This window comes from Aspergillus foveolatus, assembly GCF_047715535.1.
Source record: "Aspergillus foveolatus strain CBS 279.81 unplaced genomic scaffold BDW70scaffold_74, whole genome shotgun sequence".
NCBI lineage: Eukaryota > Fungi > Ascomycota > Eurotiomycetes > Eurotiales > Aspergillaceae > Aspergillus > Aspergillus foveolatus.
The window spans coordinates 93,886-113,827 of record NW_027396138.1 but is presented as its reverse complement, the minus strand read 5'-3'; the positions used below and the strand labels follow the sequence as shown (position 1 = coordinate 113,827).

At 51.2% G+C, this 19,942-nt stretch overlaps 4 protein-coding genes and 2 non-coding genes across 6 annotated transcripts; 5 read left to right on the top strand and 1 right to left on the bottom strand.

Moving 5' to 3' along the window:
• Nucleotides 1–272: 272 nt before the first annotated feature.
• Nucleotides 273–1,667, top strand: BDW70DRAFT_113279 (inositol phosphorylceramide synthase regulatory subunit KEI1). The gene is made up of 2 exons (XM_073734594.1): nt 273–407; nt 497–1,667. Exons 1-2 carry the CDS (start codon nt 366–368, stop codon nt 1,484–1,486), a joined length of 1,032 nt encoding a protein of 343 aa, XP_073592176.1. The 5' UTR covers nt 273–365; the 3' UTR covers nt 1,487–1,667.
• A 644-nt stretch (nt 1,668–2,311) lies between these two features.
• Nucleotides 2,312–7,850, top strand: BDW70DRAFT_143575 (sulfite reductase (NADPH) subunit beta). Its single transcript, XM_073738119.1, has 4 exons — nt 2,312–2,489; nt 2,588–2,727; nt 2,778–7,166; nt 7,220–7,850. The coding sequence occupies exons 1-4, from the start codon at nt 2,459–2,461 to the stop codon at nt 7,244–7,246; spliced, it is 4,587 nt and encodes a 1,528-aa protein (XP_073592175.1). The 5' UTR covers nt 2,312–2,458; the 3' UTR covers nt 7,247–7,850.
• Nucleotides 7,851–15,288: 7,438 nt separating this feature from the next.
• On the top strand, nt 15,289–15,361 carry BDW70DRAFT_t159. Its single transcript has one exon. It is a non-coding gene; the product is annotated as a tRNA-Lys (tRNA).
• A 245-nt stretch (nt 15,362–15,606) lies between these two features.
• Nucleotides 15,607–16,134, top strand: BDW70DRAFT_163637 (uncharacterized protein; the record flags this gene model as incomplete). Its single annotated transcript, XM_073741328.1, has 2 exons — nt 15,607–15,781; nt 15,833–16,134. 2 exons carry the CDS (start codon nt 15,607–15,609, stop codon nt 16,132–16,134), a joined length of 477 nt encoding a protein of 158 aa, XP_073592174.1.
• Nucleotides 16,135–18,060: 1,926 nt separating this feature from the next.
• BDW70DRAFT_t160 lies at nt 18,061–18,141 on the top strand. The gene has a single exon. It is a non-coding gene; the product is annotated as a tRNA-Ser (tRNA).
• An 828-nt stretch (nt 18,142–18,969) lies between these two features.
• Nucleotides 18,970–19,871, bottom strand: BDW70DRAFT_163636 (glycoside hydrolase family 131 protein; the record flags this gene model as incomplete). The annotated part of the gene is made up of 3 exons (XM_073741327.1): nt 18,970–19,314; nt 19,377–19,687; nt 19,757–19,871. The coding sequence occupies 3 exons, from the start codon at nt 19,869–19,871 to the stop codon at nt 18,970–18,972; spliced, it is 771 nt and encodes a 256-aa protein (XP_073592173.1).
• Between the last annotated feature and the right edge of the window lie 71 nt (nt 19,872–19,942).

Genomic DNA, 19,942 nt, shown 5'->3' with positions numbered 1-19,942 from the left:
TTATAAGGCTCAAGATCAATAGCTGAGCGAGGCATGACTTGTAGAATAAAACCAAGTAGCAGTACCAGGAAGATAAAGGAGGCCATGTACATTGCTGCTTTACAAAAACATGGAAATCTAGCCAAGGCGGACAGAAAGGCGGTATACTACATATACTAGCGCTTACATGAAATTTTGGTTGTTGCAGTTTTGTCGTAATAGTCTGCCGTAAGACTAAGCGCTGGGCATTGGGCTGAGGACCTCAGCCTATTTTTCTTCCCCCAGCTCTCTTCTTTCATTGTCCTGCTGCTGCTCTTTGCCTCGCTGTCCTTTTCTTCCAGCTACTCTGAACCCGATCTTTCGATATCCCTACTGGCGATATCAAGATGGGGTTTTCTTCTCGCTTTCTCCGCATTCCGCGGCCGCAGGTAAGTTGGTGTTTCTTCGTCTATCTCCGTGAGCGGGATCGATCGCTAACGGATTATTTCCCCGGCGACGGGGGTGCTCGCAACAATAGACCTTCCTTTACGTTATGAGCCTGCAAACAGGCGCTTCGCTTATCACATTATCACTACTTCTCAATAAAATCAGCGGCCTTTACGGCTTGCTCGCTCTGCTGACCGGATACCATCTCTCGCCCGTTCAGCTGTCGATGTACCTCTACTCCCTCATCGCGCTTGCCAGCACAGTACTACTCTTCCCCCATATCCGAAAGCAATCTCCGTTGCAATGTCTTGCGCTCGCCTGGCTCTATGTCTTCGACAGCGCAATCAACGCGGCCTACACTGCGGCATTCGGTGTGACCTGGTTTTTGGTTATCGCTCAGCACACGGACGATGACAACAGGAAGGCGTCTGGCCCCGGTAGCGACACGATCGGTCAGACTGCTGGATTCACCGGCTCCGAGTACGATACAGTCAGGACAGCCGCCTCTGCGCCATATAGTGCGAAGCGCACAGACCAATTTGGCAACGCCGTCACTCAGCCTGAAAGCTTTCAGAGCATTTTCTTTATCTGTGTGCTGTGGACCATCCGACTGTATTTTGTCTTTGTTATGTTAGCGTTTGCCCGCCAGGCTCTTCGATTATATGTTGCTATGCCTCGTCACACGCAACTACCCACCCACAGCCGCAACACCTCTATCGCCAGCATGGCGAGTGTCGCCGACATTGACCGCGAACCATTCTCACCATACAGCCCTGAAGGCCAAGGATGGCAAGGGAAGCTGGGTCGCGTCATGATCAGCGTCGGTAGAAACTACTGGCTTGGAGAAGAGGAAGATGGAAACGGGGATTGGGTGAATATGAGCCATCGATTCCGCCCCAGCGGGCATGGTAGCGAACTTCCGGGCGCCCTTGAGCGGGAGCGAAGGCGGCGATCAGGGACTGGACCCCCTAAGCCTTCTCAAGCTGCCGTTCAAGCGGCCTCTTTGCAGCAACCAGCGCGGGATTCGCTCCCAAGCCCACGGCTGACTGTCAAGGTGCAAGATTGGGATGAGGCTAGGTAGACTATGTCCATCCCGTCCAGTTCCCGCTCACCAGAGGACACGAAATGCTTGGATAAGAAGCCGCCGACGACAGAAAACATCACTCTCGCGTTTCAGCAATTTCATGCTACCTACACTGCATACTTGGTCTGCGCTTTTGGTTTTATATGCCGTGACGATATACATACTCGATCATCAGTCGGGCATCCGTTGTGTTAGGAGAGCTTTCGACAGATATTTGCCGTCTGCTATTCACGCCCGCTGCTCTCGGAAGGTGGAGGCGTTAGTTTGGGATTTATAGGGGTATGCCTTGGGCAGAGTTAACATCTCAGTATCAAAAACAACCTGAGTCGGTTGCTGGGGACCCTCTGGGCCCCAAGGTCCTAGAGTCTAGGACATGTACATGGATATGACTTGATACGGGTTTGATTTCTTTTGTACGGCGTTGGAATGGATCTACATCGTCCGTTATGGCCATGACATAGTTTGTATCTTAAATTGCATCGTTTGGACGTTATTTCTTTGTGCGGAACAAATATCCAAATTGAGACTGCATTCTTCCGGTGGGAAAAGCCGTGCTTTACCCGTCTATCTGCCCGCAGTCGGCTGGCGTGCTCAGGGCCGAGTCACGGGAACCCCGCACTTTGCTCAATTCGGTATGTTTGTCTTGAAGACGAAAGGGTGTTTGCATCGATGTCGTGATCTCACACCAATCAGTGATTCGCTGATCAAATCCCGATGGCGGAGAAATGCTCAAAAAGTCCCTGCGGACTGCGCTGAAGTTGGAGTCGACGAGCAATGAGGAGAAAAAACAGCCAGCCATAAAAAAAATATCGTTAGACGCCGGCGGTTTTGTCTTCTCCTTCTTTTCAACCACTCCTTCCCCATTGACCTGATTCTTTTCTCGGAGTCACCGTTTGCGGTGATATCCAATCTATTTGATTATACACCATCCCACTGTCTGTGACATCCCGCAGTGTGGCATTTGCCAATATGGCTCCTGTGACATCCGCTGGAGAGGCCGGTACGACTCCCCTAGTAGCAGGGTTTTCGACACAAATCATGATTGCTGTTCATGTCGCTTGTGGTATCTGCTTGGATTCATTCGCTAATTCTATCCAGTGGCAAGGATCGCCTACCAGGCCAGCGAGGTCGTCCTCTCCGTCCAGCCATCCCTCCAGTCCGATTCTTGGTTCACAAAAACCCTGAAGAGTTTGAAGGCTGCCGATGCCCGTAGCGTCGTTCCGGAAGGAGTTCCAGAGGTCAGTACTCTGGGCCGCTGGGTTCTAATGGGTTCTAATCTTGCTAGCAGGTCGTCTCCGTCCGATACAACGAGGACCCTTTCCTCTCTGCCTTCCACCCTCTACAGTCTGGCAAACTAGTGTCTGCTGTTACCAGCTCGTCTACACTCCTCACCTCGATCCCCCACCTCTACCGTCTCGCGAACTCTCCCGTCGTCATCCACGTTGCACTGGAACCCTACCCTTTCCCAGACTACTCCGCCATTAGTTCCATCCGGCAATGCGGTTTCACATTCTTGCACTCTGAGACATTGCAGGAGGCCCAGGATATTGCGTTGACCGCTCATGCTTTGGCTCGCAAGTCGGGCAAGGGTGTCATTCACTTCTTCGACCCCGCAAACTCGGCAAACGACGACGCCATCGAGCAGGAGGACGCACAGACTGTAAAGTCTATTTTGGACTTGAGCCGAAGCGCTGTCTCTCACTCCGAGGGACATGGTGTCGACACTCTTTACGCGGAGACAGGACGTGTTGCGACAATCTCTGATGAGACCGTGGAAAGCTCTACGGCTGCCCCGGTTGAGGAAACAGCCACGCCTACTCAGCCCTCTCAGACGCCGTCCAGCCGTAGCGTTGCCAACTCATCGGTTGGATCTTCAGAACGTGATAGCAGCGTTGACAGCCGCGCAACTAGCTCCGCTGCAACTACTGTGGATGGTTCCGTGCGACCTGTCAGTGCCACCGATATCTTCAGTTGGGCCAGCCAAATATGGAAGGCGTTGTCCGAAACCACCGGCCGTAACTATCGTGCCATCGAATACACTGGGCCCTCTGATGCCAAGTCGGCTATTTTCGTCTTTGGCTCTACCGGTGTCTTCGTCGACGTTCTCAGCAAGGAGGATGTTCCCGCTGAGCTCGCTAACATTGGATTGATCACCGCTCGTCTGTACCGTCCCTGGGTCGGTGCCGAGATTGCGAACTCAATTCCCCGTTCAATTGAGAAGATCGCGGTTCTTGAGCAGGTCCGGAAGACCACCAGATGGGGCCCTTCGTTCATGGACCTCCTCTCCAGCCTGACCCCCGCCGCTGTTGGAGGACGCAGCCCGCAAATTGTGGGCTATAGACTCGGCTACGTTGAGCCTTCCACTGCTGTCCAGGCCCTTCGCGGAATCATCCAAAACCTCAGCTCTCCTTCTCCTATTCAGAGTCTTGAAATCGGCAGTTCCAACGTTCCTACTCTCCAGACCCCTCTTGAGCAGCCGCGCATTGAGAACGCCTATTTGAAAATCCTGAACCAGCTTTTCGGTGAGCGGTTATACCTTGCGAACCAGCTGGGCTCGAACAACGCCGGAATCTCATCCACCATTGCGGCCAGCCCTGAGTACGGTTTCGGTTCTCTGATTGCTAGAAAGGAACACCGCCAGCGCTTCATCCGTGAGGTTGAGGCGGCTTCCAAGTCCAACAGCTTCGCAACTGACGTCGTTTCCAAATGGCTTGCCGACTGGGCTTTGAATGCGACTGACGCTACCAAGGCCAACAGGTTGGCGCCCGATGTCATTGCTCGTCTCAGCAACGACGGCTCTGCGCTCTCAAAGCAGCTACTGCAGACTAAGAAGCTGTTCTACAGTGAATCCCAGTGGCTCATTGGTTCCGACGCCTGGGCTTACGATCTTGGCAACTCTGGCGTTCATCACGTTCTTGCTTCTGGAGCGGACGTCAACATGCTCGTCATTGACTCTCAGCCTTACTCTGAGCGCGCCGCGGCAGACCCTACCCGCAGAAAGAAGGACATCGGTCTGTATGCTATGAACTTTGGCAACGCCTATGTCGCTTCCGTTGCTGTCTACAGCTCTTACACCCAGGTTCTTCAGGCCATGGCAGAGGCTGAGCAGTTCAAGGGCCCGTCCATCGTCGTCGCTTACCTCCCGTACAACCAGGAGAACGACTCCGCCCTCACCGTTCTTCAGGAAACCAAGAAGGCTGTTGACCTCGGTTACTGGCCGCTCTATCGCTGGAACCCCGCCAACGAGGACAAGGGCGAGCCCAAGTTCGCTCTGGACTCTGAGCGTGTCAAGCGCGAGTTGGAGGAGTTCCTCCGCCGGGACAACCAGCTTACCCAACTGATGAACCGCCAGCCCAAGTTCTCCTCTGTCCTCTCCGAGTCCTACGGTACTGAGGTCCGCGCTATCCAGAAGCGCAAGGCTAAGGACTCGTATGAGAAGCTGCTCGAAGGTCTCTTTGGTGCTCCTTTGACTATCCTCTTCGCGTCTGACGGTGGCAACGCCGCGACACTGGCCAAGCGACTGGGTAACCGTGGACGTGCCCGTGGGCTCAAGACCTTGGTCATGGCCATGGAGGACTACCCATTTGAGGACTTGCCCACCGAGGAGAACGTCGTCTTCATCACCAGCACCGCAGGCCAGGGAGAATTCCCACAGAACGGCCGTGCCTTGTGGGAATACGTGAAGAATACTGGTGACCTCGATCTGTCCACCATTAACTACTCCGTCTTCGGTCTCGGAGACAGCCACTACTGGCCCCGCAAGGAAGACAAGATCTACTACAACAAGCCCGCTAAGGACCTCGATGCTCGCATCGCTTTCCTCGGTGGACGCAAGCTTACAGACATTGGTCTCGGTGATGATCAGGATCCCGACGCTTTCCAGACCGGTTACTCCGAGTGGGAACCACGCATCTGGCAAGCACTGGGTGTCGACAAGGTTGAGGGTCTCCCTGAGGAGCCTGCTCCTCTTACAAACGAAGATATCAAGATCCAGTCCAACTACCTCCGTGGTACTATTGCTGAGGGCCTGCTCGACGAGAGCACTGGCGCTATCTCTGCTAGCGACCAGCAGTTGACCAAGTTCCACGGTACTTACATGCAAGACGACCGTGATGTTCGCGATGAGCGCAAGGCTCAGGGCCTTGAGCCTGCCTACAGCTTCATGATTCGTTGCCGTCTCCCCGGTGGTGTTGCTACTCCCTCTCAGTGGCTGCAGATGGATGCCATCAGCAGCGCTTATGGTAATGAGACCATGAAGCTCACCACCCGTCAGACCTTCCAGTTCCACGGTGTCGTTAAGCGCAATCTTCGTGGTGCTATGCGTGCGATCAACAAGGCTCTGATGACGACTATTGCTGCCTGTGGTGATGTCAACCGTAATGTCATGTGCAGTTCGCTGCCTGAGCTCTCCTACTATCACCGTGAAGTGCACGCCGTGTCCAAGAAGATCAGCGACCACCTGCTCCCTGCCACCACTGCCTATCACGAGATCTGGCTCCAGGATGAGAACGACAAGAAGGTCCAGGTCGCTGGAGATGCTGTTGTTGACCACGAGCCCCTGTACGGTCCTACCTATCTCCCTCGCAAGTTCAAGATTACCATTGCAATTCCTCCTCACAATGATACCGACGTATACGCTCACGATATTGGTCTCATCGCCATCAAGGGTGCCGATGGACACCTGGAAGGTTTCAACATCCTCGCTGGTGGTGGTATGGGTACCACCCACAACAACAAGAAGACGTACCCCCAGACTGGTCGCATGTTTGGTTACGTGCCAGCTGATCAAGCCCACATCGTCTGCGAGAAGATCATGCTTGTTCAGCGTGACTATGGTGACCGCAAGAACCGGAAGCACGCCCGTCTCAAGTACACTATTGACGATATGGGCGTCGAGGCGTACAAGGAGAAGGTCGAAGCTCTTCTTCCTAATGGTCTCCGCTTCGCCGAACCCCGTCCCTTCAAATTCGCTTCCAACGTCGACACCTTCGGCTGGCAAAAGGACGAGAACGGTCTCAACCACTTTACCTTCTTCATTGAGAACGGCCGTATTGAGGATACCGCTGACTTCCGCATGCGCACCGGTCTCCGCGAGCTCGCCTCTCTGGACAAGGGCGAGTTCCGCCTTACCGGCAACCAGCATTTGATCTTGTCCAACATAAAGGATGAGGATCTCCCTGCCATCAAAGAGCTGATGGCCAAATACAAGCTCGATAACACCTCCTTCAGCGGTCTCCGTCTGTCCTCCTCTGCGTGTGTCGCCTTCCCCACCTGCGGTCTGGCCATGGCCGAATCTGAGCGCTACCTCCCCGTCCTGATCTCCAAGCTTGAGTCCACTCTCGAGGAGGTTGGTCTTGCTCGCGACAGCATCGTCATGCGTATGACCGGTTGCCCCAACGGTTGCGCCCGTCCCTGGCTCGCTGAGGTCGCTTTCGTCGGTAAAGCGTACGGTGCGTACAACATGTACCTGGGTGGTGGCTACCATGGACAGCGCCTGAACAAGCTGTACCGCTCCTCAATCAAGGAGGACGAGATCCTCGACATCATGAAGCCGCTGCTCAAACGCTACGCCCTTGAGCGCAACACTGACGGCGAGGAGCCCGAGCGCTTTGGCGATTGGTTGATCCGTGCTGGCGTCATCAAGGAGACTACTGATGGTCGCAACTTCCACGAGGGGGTAAGTCTAATTCCTTAAGTTCGGCTCCCTTCATGTGCTAACAATGTCTCTAGGTTGCTGAGGAGGAAGACGAGGAGTAAACGAACGACTGCTCGCTTGTTAAAAAATACTTACGGCTCTTGTCTCATTTATTGCTGCATGTCCTTACGATTGCCATGTTTGTTCTTTGTTCCTGTTGCAGGTTTAGATTATGGAATTCCCTATTTGTTTTGGTGACGATCTGACTTGCTTGGATACCGGTATACCATGATTTTCCACAATGCTCTAGTCATTATTATGATGATCTTGTATAATGTTTGGCTGTCCCGTTCATACTTTCATATCTTCACCGAGGAGTCCAGTTCTTCCTGGTCATCCCTAGTATCGAGCTGAGCAAGAACATCGCAGTTGGACTTTCTGAGTCCGGTAATAGTGCAGTACCTCAGTCGGTAACTTTTGGGCCCTGAAATGACCAGTTATGACCGTGCCTACTCGTATATCAAGCCGCCGTGCCTTTGTCCTTGGCCCAGTGGGCAGCGAAGTGATTAGAACAAGGTCAATGTTAATCTGGATGGGACGGATTTAGGATGAAAGCAAGCAAACTTACGCGGCGACCGAGATGGAGTCAGCTTTTCCGGCTTTACGCCGAGTATTTGTTCTAGATTCATGTTCGTAGATTCTATTACATATGTTAAACATGCTTGATAGAGGGCCTTGAGCTGGAAGAGAAGTGGAAGGGTCAGGCAGATTAAGCATTGCCAGAGACCCCAGCTAAGTCGGCGAAAGCACTGGTTTACGCTGCCTGGATTGGTAGTGACGGCAGTTGACCTGATTTCTTGAATTCGCTACCGAATGCAACTGAATAGCCACCTTCATTCGGCGAATAGTTATCCCAATAATACTATTCAAACCGAAGAAGTGCTTTCACCGTCGCTTGGTGCGCCATGTGCGCAGCATTTAAACGCGGCCGTTCGACAGACCTGCATATCGGCCTCTTCATCGACGTTCTACCCCGCCAGTTTGGTACCTGTATGGACAATATTGGTCACAGGTAGATTCAAAACCTGAGTCGTGATCACGGTGGTAATGTTCTCTGCATGCTTCATCTTCCATGCCTGCTTCTCGCAGCCAATTTCTCCTCGGCTTGGTTCTTCGGCGTTCAGCAACATGACAAAGGTTGGTTTCCCCTCTGGCTCAAGGCAAGGAAGTCGTGAGGCACTGCTGTCTAGCTATGAGATTCTTGGATTCGCGAATAGTGGGCAATGTTATGGACGCCGGGGATTCGGCGACGAAATTAAGACGAAACCGGAATAACTAGGAAGGGGAAGGAATAATGAAGCCGACAGGGCTAGCAACAGTCAATACACGTTCTCGTCTTCATTGCCAGGTTCGCCTTTGAATGCCGACACCCTCGTCTAGAAGGAGGCTGGTTTGATGTTCCAGCCCAGCGCTTCGACGGCCAGCCGCGATGTTTCTGCGCGATGCATTTGTTCGAGACACAAAGGAAATCTCAGATAAACGAGAGATCAAACACCAACACAGTCAAGTGAGCCAGGGATATCGCTTCGACGGCAATAAGAGGAATATCCAGTCGGTGTGAGTCCGTCCGGGGAGCTATTGGATTCGACAAACGTTGGAAGGTTGTGAATTAGGGCTAGACTTTACGTAGCCATTTCACCCGCCCTATTTCCAAAGGAGTGAACCTGTTTTTTTTACTTTCGCAACAGTCAATAAAAAGGTAATAGTCGTCAGAAAGCTAGGTAAAAGGGCCATTCATCTACTTCTGAATTGACAGTATATTCCATGAAAATGACCTCTTAGTCGGACCCCTTGCCTATAAATACCCGGCCATCGCCCGTCCTACCTCGACGACTCCCTCTATATTCTTGCTCCTACACTCTAGCTTGTCCCTGACTAGGGATTTAATCCCTGACTGGGAGGGTTGGATGCATCATTATATGCACTTTCTTGTGCATAATATTCAAGTGATTATTATACTTTTTGGAACCCAGATAAGACTAGCATTCTATACACATATCGAGGAGTGCTAACCTTTCTCAATAACGGTTTGCTGTATTGCCCTTGGGCTCCCAGGCACCTTCCACCATTATGTTGCTAGCATCTCGGTAGCTGATTTGCTTCGCGCATAAGACCGATGGGTCAGATAGTAGGGGAATTCCAGATCACTCCTATTGTGAGAAACTTCTATCTAGCCAACTTTCCAAAACAATGCCAATGCGGTTGCAAGTGAAGAAGTCAGCAATCAGATCATGTTTTCTCCCCTAATCTGCATCCAAAACAGCATTATTCTGTTGTTGACTCTCCTATCCCAGCAAGTAAATCAGAAAACACGGTTGATACATCTCAGCTCTAAACTGCCGATCTTTTTAAATAAGCCATGGTATAACAGGCATTTAAATCCTGCATAAGCTGGTAAATTCCTGCTTACAAGGACTGCTTAGTTTAAGCTTGGACTAAACTACACAATCCATTAAAAGTATTTACCGCTAGATATAAGAATATTAAAAGTAAAGCCTGAACAGAGATATACATTTATATAAAAGGCTCTGGGAAAGTACATGCATTGATCAGGAAAGGCAGTATACCTATCATGGCCCTATGGCGAAATCTTGGGGAGGATGAGAATGGTTTCTCATTGATGTTAGGTGGGAAGCTTTTAACCCCGCTAGCTGGCTAAGACTATTGCATAACCATACCGAGCCTCCCAGAATCGTGCAACAGAAACAGACAATAAGATACGTACATATAGTCGCTCATCCTAAGCACAGTGCTTAGGATAGGGGTGAGAGCAAGGCACATAACAATACCTTCCATCAAAGCTATTCAAACTATAAGTACAAGAGACTGCACAAATGGCTGCGTGACTAAAAAGTTTACCTGTAAGCTAAATACATGATAACTAGATAGAGGCGCAGGAACAGTACTTGTTAATACTTAAGTAATGGTTAAAGGTGGTTCCAGCGTTCGGCACGGCATGCTCTAGGATGGCTATTAAAAATAAGATTAAGGAATTTATATAATACTACTAGCAGGGATAGAGGGGCAAAGATAACCCAAATTCTAGAAGCTAGAAGCCCAGGAGAGCTACCTTTATATAGTAGTAGACTTCCTCCTCAGCCACATTATGCTTCTTTGTGGAGAGTCATGCCGCTCTTTTTGAAGCCTGACCTTTTTACTATCCCTTGATCAAATGAAGGACCTACACCCATTTGGTCGATGATCATGATCACCAATCGGGGGTCAACAGCTTGCACCCTAAGTACACACCCATGTCGGACAACAATTGCTGGCTCAACCTGGAGTGCCCGTACCATTTATACGCAGCAGTATATCTGCACAGCAATTAGAGCAATATCAGCTATTATATATCAATGCCCTGTTGATCTAATACCGCGCGAACCGTTGTGGGGAGAGAAGGTGTGTTGAAAGGGGATGGCCGTGGTCCAGGTCGTGCAAGCCCTGCTTGTATTCGTCGACGAGATCGACTGGCGTGCTGTTTTCGTCGTCGGTATCAACCCCTCACGTATAGGATAAAGAGGTACCCGCACATGTCTTGTGCACGGTTAAACATGGGCGTTGCGGAGAGGATCCAGAGATGGTCTGCGGCTAGCCCGGCAACAGACTGATGGAAGCGCGTCGCGTTGCGATGGTCTTTAATACATGGCCCTCATCACAGATCACGCGCGGAATAGCTTTGGCTCAGCCTTGTCTAAACTGCCACTCTAAACAAGCTATGTACCTGATTACAGAATACTGCCATGTTCCAGGTATATTTAGCAAAGCTTGTACTGTTTGCAAATAGCCTGACAATACAAGGCAAAATTCTGCACAAAACGCATAATAGGAGATTATAAAGAAAGATGCGATTGATCTACTCCAGGTAAATGGCATGATGCATGAATAGGTAGATTAATATTATTAACTTAGACCCAGAGCCAGGCAAACAGGCAAATCCAATCAACTTGGATATGGAGGAAGGAGATGATGACGGCGTAATAATGGCAACAATAATAATGGCAGCAATAATAATGACAACAATAACAATGACAGTGACAACAGCAATCATGGTGATGATGGTAATGACAGTGTCGACGAGGGTACTATCGGCCCTATCACCGGGATCGGGCTCAGTCCCGTTGAGTATACTGTCGTGGTGGTCGTGGACAATGCCTGTCGACGCATGCGGCATCACCACCCCGCTCCCAGCACCCCCATCACCAGATTCGGGCTTCGGTCCGTCGAGAAGTCTATCGCTGTGGTCGTGGACAATACCAATGGACGCAGGCGGCGTCACGCCCCGTCTCCGGATCCGATCGATGACAACGACGTCCCTGCACCGTCGACCCGAGGAAAGCGCGCGCGCGCGGCGCCGTGAGGACGCCCGACAGGGGATGTGAGTTGGCTTCAGGGCCCTGGGAGCTGACCAAATGCTAATTTGACTGGCAGGCGTCCGTACAGGCTGCGGCCGAAGTACACGAGCCCAACCTGATCGTGGCAGCCCGCCCATGCGTCCGCTGTGTCAAGAACATGTTCATTCTCGACAAGGCGACAGGGAAGGTCGTGGGCCCCGCGGCTGCCTGCTGAAACGGCGCAGGGCCAAGCATTGCACCCGATGCGCCGAGAGGAATAAGAAGTGTGTCCTGCTCCGAGCATCGTTGGTGGGACGCGCGTTGGCCCTCGCCCGGATGCGCCAGACCCGGGAAGCCGCACACACACCAGACCCTTGAATTCCGGTTCGAGATTGAGGTGGAGCCCAAGAAGGCCGAAGAAAGGAAGGAGAAGGCCACGGTGCCGGTAGCAGGCGGGTGTGGTGCAGGAGGGCGTGGCGCCAGGTACAGCTCTCCATGCTGTACCACACCTTCCAGCTGCGCAACGAGGCCCACGAGGTGAAGAACTTCGCCTCCGTGCCAGCATCTGAGATGCTGGTCAGCCTTGACAAGTTTAAGAACACCATCGCGGGAGTCTGAGCGTGAAGCCGCTTGCGCCCACTGGTGTTGTCAACCATGACCGCGAAGCTCTTCTCGACTGGGCGCAGCCCAATGCCGGTGATACGGGCACCAGCATCCTCATTTTCGCTGTTGTCTTCGTTGTTGTCGTTACGGCTTGCCTTCGTCGCCCGATTTGGCGTCTCCCACGGACTCCTCGAGTGGTCTGGGTGCAGGGGCGAGGCCAGGCTGGGGTTTGCAATCGGGCTCGGGAGCTCGTCCGAAGCCCACACCCTCTGCCCCCTATATCGTCGATGGCGTCTGCGCTTCGTTTCTGCGCAGAGCAGGGCTTGGGTGTACCCGGGCGGACTTGCAGGGCTTGTCAATTCGTTCGCCAGGTGGCGGCTGGGCGTTTGCGGTGCTGATGTGGCCAAAGTGAATCCGGTGCAGTGATGGGCTGCCAACGGGTGTCAGAAGGAGTCCATGTTTAGGATTCTGAATATATGCGTCAGAACGGTTTTTTTGAATGTTCTGGTTGGCTTACCGTCTCATATACTATCTATATATGGATATGGTGCCGGTATCTCAGCCCTATTGCCCGCTGTATTGATAGAACCAGCCGGTGAGTTCATTGCTTGAGACGGTGACAGACGACATGATGGGCGCGACTTTTCAGCAGGACTTGCACTGGCCGTTATCTCCGTTCCTGAACTGTCTGGTATCAGGAGATCAGTATGGCGTTGAGCAAGCAATTGAACTCTCAATGGTCATGATGCGCATGGCGGCAATGTCAGATCTGATCAGCCCGAGGGGCAGCAGGGCGGGATTGACGGCGTGGCCCATGTCGCGCATGAGACAGACGAGCTCCAGGATGACAGGGAGGCAGTGGTATTCCTGGCACGCCTTGAGGCAGCCCTTGTACGCGAGCATCATGACGCCCATACGGAACCGGCTTAGGCAGCTACATTGTTAGATCCCTGACTCTCTAAGAGACTTATGTCTCTTCCACCGCATAGCACCCTCAGACAGATGGTTATACAGAATATGTATTCTGGTAGTCATGACAATAACGCACCATTACTTAGTGTTACCAAGCTGCAACGTTATTAGGAGCACCTCCTTCCTCCTACCCAAGCAGCATTAAACAGCCCAAAGAAGACCTTGACCAGATTATCGATCAACACCTTTGTTAACCATGGAACTTACTCGCTGGATATAAGACCAAACCGTTGCCCTCTGCCAGGATGCTTAGAAGGCATTAGCATACGCCGCCATTTACATGGAAGAGCAGTATAACAAGCATCACCAACCCATGCATTTTGAAAAGGGCAAGAGATCCTGTTACAGTCCTATAACGGATACAACATACCATACAACATACCAGCCCAAGCGCCTCAGCCAGGAACCAGGCCAACAATTTGCCGGACCATTCAAAGTACTACAACGTGCTAGCAAAGGTACTTATAAGTTGGACTCCCCCTTAAGCTCAAGATGCACCCGGTGACCCCGTCTCGCAGCTCGAGCCTTTCATGGGGATCCTTGCGGACGAGGGCCTGATAATGAAGACTTTCCGGATGCTGACAATCATTATGAGGTAGGGCGTATTATTGAACGCAAGGTACTATTGGTCAGACGTAAAAAAAAAAACCAATTGTTAAATACCCGTACGATAGAAGGGTTACGACAACAAGGATTATACTGACAGATTGACCACACCGATGCTGCGCTAGACGAACTCGCTGCCCTCCAAGCCGACGCTTGCGACGAACCAACTGCCGATGGGAGTTGCATCTCGACGGCAACACGAACGGCAACAAGTCCGCTCCAAAGAGCCCACCACGAAACCATCGACAACACTGTTCCCAGTTCGAGGGTCGGCAGGGCGACCGGCGTCGACGCGGCGAACCCGGTGCTGGAAATTGCGGGCGACCAGAAGACCGTGCTGAAGCTGTGGCAGGTCAATGGCGTGGATGCTGTCGCAGGAGGCTAGCCCGGTGAAGGGCGGCATCCTAGCCAACGGATATGGTCTGGGAAAGACGATGCAGGCACTCACGCTGATCCACGCTCCGCAACCCGCCTGGCCCTGACGACCAGCCCTATCGGCTGACCTTGATCCTGTGTCCAGCGAGCCTGATGGACACCTGGTTCGCCGAGATCGCACATGGTTCGGCAGCTTGCTTCCAGTGCGGATCTTTCACCGGAACCGAGAACATACCTCAGACGAACTGGGGGGAGCAGAGGGGCTGTTTGAGAACTACGATAAACATCATCTTTTGTAGTTATTCCTGACTGGCGCCGAGGTCAGCTTTTTCTCTCGGAGGCACTTTGGCGCCGTATGGCATGCCTATCAAGGACGTACCCTATTGTAAAACAGTCGGACGTCTGGGCAGAATAACAATTGATCTTATTAGCCATAGCTTCAGAGAAACAATCAATTGATCATACCTCATATTTTGATCGAACATTGCGCAATTGCAATACGTTCTGTACACATCTAGCTGGTACCTTAAAAATAAAATAACAAGTCTGGCAAACCCTCGGCATACATGTCTATAGTGCTTAGTACTAGGTTACGAGAGGGCGCTATGAAAACTAGAAGTAGGGAAAAGTGCTGCAGAACAGCTTCCTACCAGTAATACCCAAGCACCACCTTCAGCGACAATAAGATATATTATGCCCGCAATAATAGGATTACCATAGATCATTGTGCAGACTGGTCGCTCGCCTATGGGCGACCAAATATGTGAGCTCAGACAGTAAATGACAATATGAAGGCTTGACCGGTATATATGCACTGCCGCTAGGTGCAGCTAGAGCGAGTCGGTAATTTCCCCAAAGAGGCAATGATCTAGATCGCTCAGGACTGTTACTATCTGCAAGACATGCGAGCTCCATCGGGCGTATCAGCTCAGGGCAGTGCCGAGTTTCGATGTCATTCTCCCATCGAGTATATATATACCTTTTGTAATTGTCCGGAACGTCCTGAGGACTGCACGGTCACCGGCAAGAACTATTATAAAAGCAAAGCTCTACAAGCAATTTTATGAGCTACTACAGTTATCAGAGGAGATTCCGAGAACAAATATGGATTATATTTGCGTAGTGGTATGCTCTTGCGACTCAAAACATAGCTATGGACAGGGACATAGAACAAATAATTAATATTTTATGATAGGTAACCTGTACTCCAACAAGTAGCCGGGCTAGCTCAATCGGCAGAGCGTGAGACTCTTAATCTCAAGGTTGGGGGTTCGACCCCCCCGTTCGGCTTACTTTTTGCTCTTGCCACAATCCACAGGGCCTCAAGTGTTGGTTGTGGTTGTGAAGATTTTTGCGGCTCCTAGTGGAACCCTCGAATGGCACGGTAATGAGACCCACTTCAGCCCTAACAAGGCAGCCCTGGGTAGCCTCCTTTCACAAGATAAAAACCCTCAACCGCTACCCAATCGCTTGTAGCCTATATAGACAGAGATCGTCTGAGTCCTTCCATGCATAGTTGTAGTTTGCGGGCTAGGATGGCCACGATGTGGCTGGATGCGATCTCCGTCCCCTTTTTCATCCTGCGTTCGACCATAACCGCCTCGCAGCGCGACCAGGCCAAGGACACCTTCCAGGACCGCGTCGCGAACTGCAACGTTCTCGTGCTACCTATGCTGTCGTTGCCCTCGGGCTCAGCCTCAGAACGCCTGCGTACGGGTCGTGCTCCTAGAGCCGGCCCATAATCTGATAACCCTGCTCCAGGCAGCTCATCATCGTCGGGGATGGTAAAAGTCCAACCACAAAAGCCGGGTACGGAGCTGTCCCAGGAGGTTGCGCAGTCGCTGGTTAGAAAAGGGGCCAGTGATCTGGGATTCACGGTTGCTCCTCTTGCTCGAGGCCTGCCGGTTGATCTCCATGTCGGCCACCGTCACCAGCATGCTGGCTGCGATCTCTCCTGGATCAGCTCGGCGCGGTTGGCCGCGAGATGCTGCCGCACGCGCGCCTTCTGCCGCTGCTGCAGCGGTTTCAACTGCGCATGCAGCTGTGTATCCTTCCTTTCATGAAATTCTCTATCCCCGGACGTGCTGACTCTTCCAAATTGGAAAGGGCTTGGGCTACCGCGGCAAGGGAAGAATAAAGTAGTTGATTTCGTATAGGGACATGAAACAGCGGGTATGGGAACGACTGCGGCAAAGTGAGGCCAGTAACGCTTGTTTGACAAAGTCCCAGGGCCGTCGAAACTGTACCTGTAGCGCTCAGTCCTTTAAGTAAGAGAGCAGACGCAATAACTTCTGAACCCGATAGAAATGCCAGTCGTCTGCCGAGGTATCCCAAGCGGGCGGAAGGACGTGAGCAAGCTCACGACGGCGGGCGGCACAAAACAACTCATATTCAACCTTCTTTGCCTGCAAAGCATTAGCAATGATCGGACAAGTCACAAGCGCAAAACAAGCTTACCGCATGGTCCCGTTTGTTCCCTGTGATACCATGGGCTTTTCAGTGAGCCATCTCGACATTATTAAAAGCCAGACACAAGGTCTTCATGGCCTCGTTAATGACAGGGATGACTTCACCAGCCCAAACCTCCACACCGTCCTATCGGCCTCCCGGAAACCAGCATACCAATCAAGGATCGCAGAGAGATCAGCAGCACTACCAAGCATTCCTACAGCAGTCTATAGTACTGTTAACAGAGAGCTAAACAAGACTTAGTAAAACCTACACTTAGGCACAGAGCATTGCAAGCAGAGCACCAAAGGATTGACTTCTTCGCATCAAGCTCACATTCAATCTCAAAAGGAGCCCTCTCCGCGGGTTCGAAGCTTCTAATGCTGGTGCAAAAACAATCGAGACACCAAACAAGCTTAGGCCTCAATACCAAAACAGTTATGGCCCTACGAGCTTTCCGCAACATTATTATGAGGGATTGTATAGTTGAAAGTGCAATGATAGTCAAGAACACGAAGAATAGCTGAAGAAGAGATAGGTAATTAAAGCCGAGGCCTTGTTGTAGAAGATTTGTTATGTTGCAGAAACTTGCTCATATTAATACTGCCGTCATGGCAACAAAGGCCATGATAAATGAACAATACCATGGAGGCAAAACAATGGACATTACCTTGACATATGATACTGAATCATGACGCATAAGGACAAATATCGACTGAGGACAGTCGATCTAAGGAGACGGGGCATAGTTGTTACGGACCCTGTTGGGATTTGATAAGAAGGGTCAGGTGCCTCAGGCAGACAATCATGGTAGATACAATCAAGATCCAAGGGATCCTTCTCTGGGAGATACTACCTTGGCGGAGCCGTCGGGATCAGCCGCCATTTTTGGACAAGGCTTTGGTGTGATGTTGCTACCAGGTTACGTGCATACAGCTCTATAGATGTATTAAGAGCCGAGGGGGATTCCCCTGGCTGGAAGGATCCCCAAGGTTTAGTTGTTGATTACACTGGGTAATCGCCCTCCAATCGTTAATTCTACATGGTGTTGGAATCCTTACCTGGTTAACAGGCTGATCTATCCTGGCAAAGTAGATCCCTAACAATTAACAGTGATTAACCGGCAGCTTATAAGCCAACAAAGGATCTTTTCAAAACCATTGAAATGGCGCCCGCTCTCGGTGTGCATTAATCGCTATTGAAAAGAGAGGGTTCTGGTTACATGCAGTTATACTGAATAAACTAGTGTATGAACAATCTGCAAGATGGAGATGGGGCTTTGTGTCAGTCGTGATCTAAGGCTCTCCGTTAGCCTCATGTACTGTGCACAGTTTGAGTAGAGTGATCTAGGAATACGATTGAAAAAATATAGTTCCAACCTTCTTACTGTTTTCTTTAAACGGCGTCGAATAGTGTCCCTGCTTTTGCTCGTGCCCTAGTGCTGATATGATGCTCTCTTATAGGTCTGGACCACGGGTAAGAAGAAAGCTGAGTGTACGACACTCATTATTGTTTTCTGACTCTTAGTCAGCATAAAATCCGGCAGGATGGCCGAGCGGTTAAGGCGTTAGATTAGAAATCTAATCCCTTCGGGGTCCAGAGTTCGAATCTCTGTCCTGTCGATTTTTTTATGTGAAATCCTATTTTCCTTCTAAATCTGAAGAATATTGCGGCAGCTGGGCTACGGAAATCCTGAGATAAGGCCATATGCATTTTGGGAATTGCTTTTTAGCCAAGGTCGTTGGTCAATTTTGCTCTCCAGCATGGTATCCATCAACCCTACCTGAACACCCTGCTCCAATAAGCCGTCTTTGAATTGTTGCAATGCAGGCCGTCGGCTCGCCAGACTAGAGACTCTGCGAGAGTGAAGGAAGATTGGTTAGAAAAAAATAATCCGCTGTAGTCCTTATTGCCACTCCCATCAGGACAGGATGTAGTGGTTAAGCCTGAAGCGACATAGGTAATATATAGTCCACACCTGGATTCTTGCACAGCAGAAGTCTCAACAAAGAGTTAAACTGCACATATTATATGCTCAGCGGAGTCCAGTACGCGCCTTGCTTAATAATAGAGTCAGCTTCTGATTGAACGGGGAAGGGGCCCGAGGGGAAAACACCTTGTTGTTTCAATCGGAGACGTGAATGGTTTAGGGGCAGTTGGAGCAGGACACTACCGGACAAGACAGGCTGGGGCGGCTTGGTAGGATATTTTACGAACTGCAGCCCAGCGGTATATATATGGACTACGTGTACAATGGAGATGTGGGAGAGTTGTTGGAATATCGGGTACGAACAAGCTACTGTACATCTCAGAGATCTAATGCAGATAGCTCAAAACCAGCCCGAACTACCATTTCTATCTCATCAATCCGTAACTCTATTTAATCCTGAGCCATACAGAGTACCCCTTAATCGGTTTCTTCCTCCCTCAGCCCTAACTCTTCTGGCTACTTAAACAGCCAGCGTAACCTCCCCGTCCTCAACATAAACTCCACTCCAATACCAGCTCTCCTCTCCACCATCGACCCCATTGTCAAGCCTCAGCACGCCAACATGCCAATCCTGCGAATTGCTCGACGCAGACGCACTGACGGCTTGAACAACAAGTTCCAGATCATCCCCGCCAGTCGAGGTATAGAGCTCCACGCTTCCGCCGTCGAAATCAATTCCGTACGCAAAATTGTACCAGACACCCGCTTCCAGCGCGGTCGACCACTGTGCCGCGCTGTTGGCATAGAAGGTCAAGCTCGAAGCGGTGTCGGACGACCCGCCGTACTTGAGTTCGGTGAAATGGCTCTATCGGGCGATATTAGCATGTCTTTCACCTTGTGTGGCCGCTAAGCGAAAGGTGCAGGTACCTCGAAAAACGCAATCTGGTGCTCCAGCTCCACGTTCGGAAGCCCGTCCTGATCTACACTCAAACTAAAGTGGTAGTACTTCTTGCCGGATCCAATATCAACACCGCTCTCGACTTGCGGGATGAGTTCTGTGCGCATCATGGTTTGTCCGTTCCATGACGCCGTGTTATCGAGTGTTGTCTTGAGACCCTGTGCCTCATCGAGCGTCGAGTTGGGGTTCTTGTACTCGGTCGAGAGGGAGAGGTAGTGCGCTGTTTCCTCGGAACCGTGGATGTACCATTGGTATGGGGGGATTTGTGAGGACCAGGACCCTTTGGGATAGTCATGTTAGCTCAGAAGAGAGAGAAGAAAGCACAGGAGAAGGTACGGAGGGAAGGTACATTTGTCAAAGTCGGCGACGGTATAACTCTCGTTGAACAGGCCGCTCCAGACGGTAGCTGCTGAGGCGAGGGGTGTCAACGTTGAGAGCAGGGGGAGGATCGAGGTGGATTTCATTTTCAGCGACTGATAGATTGACTGCTTGGCTTCCTTGTTTTGAGGCGATTTCAAGGTTGAAGATGGGGTTT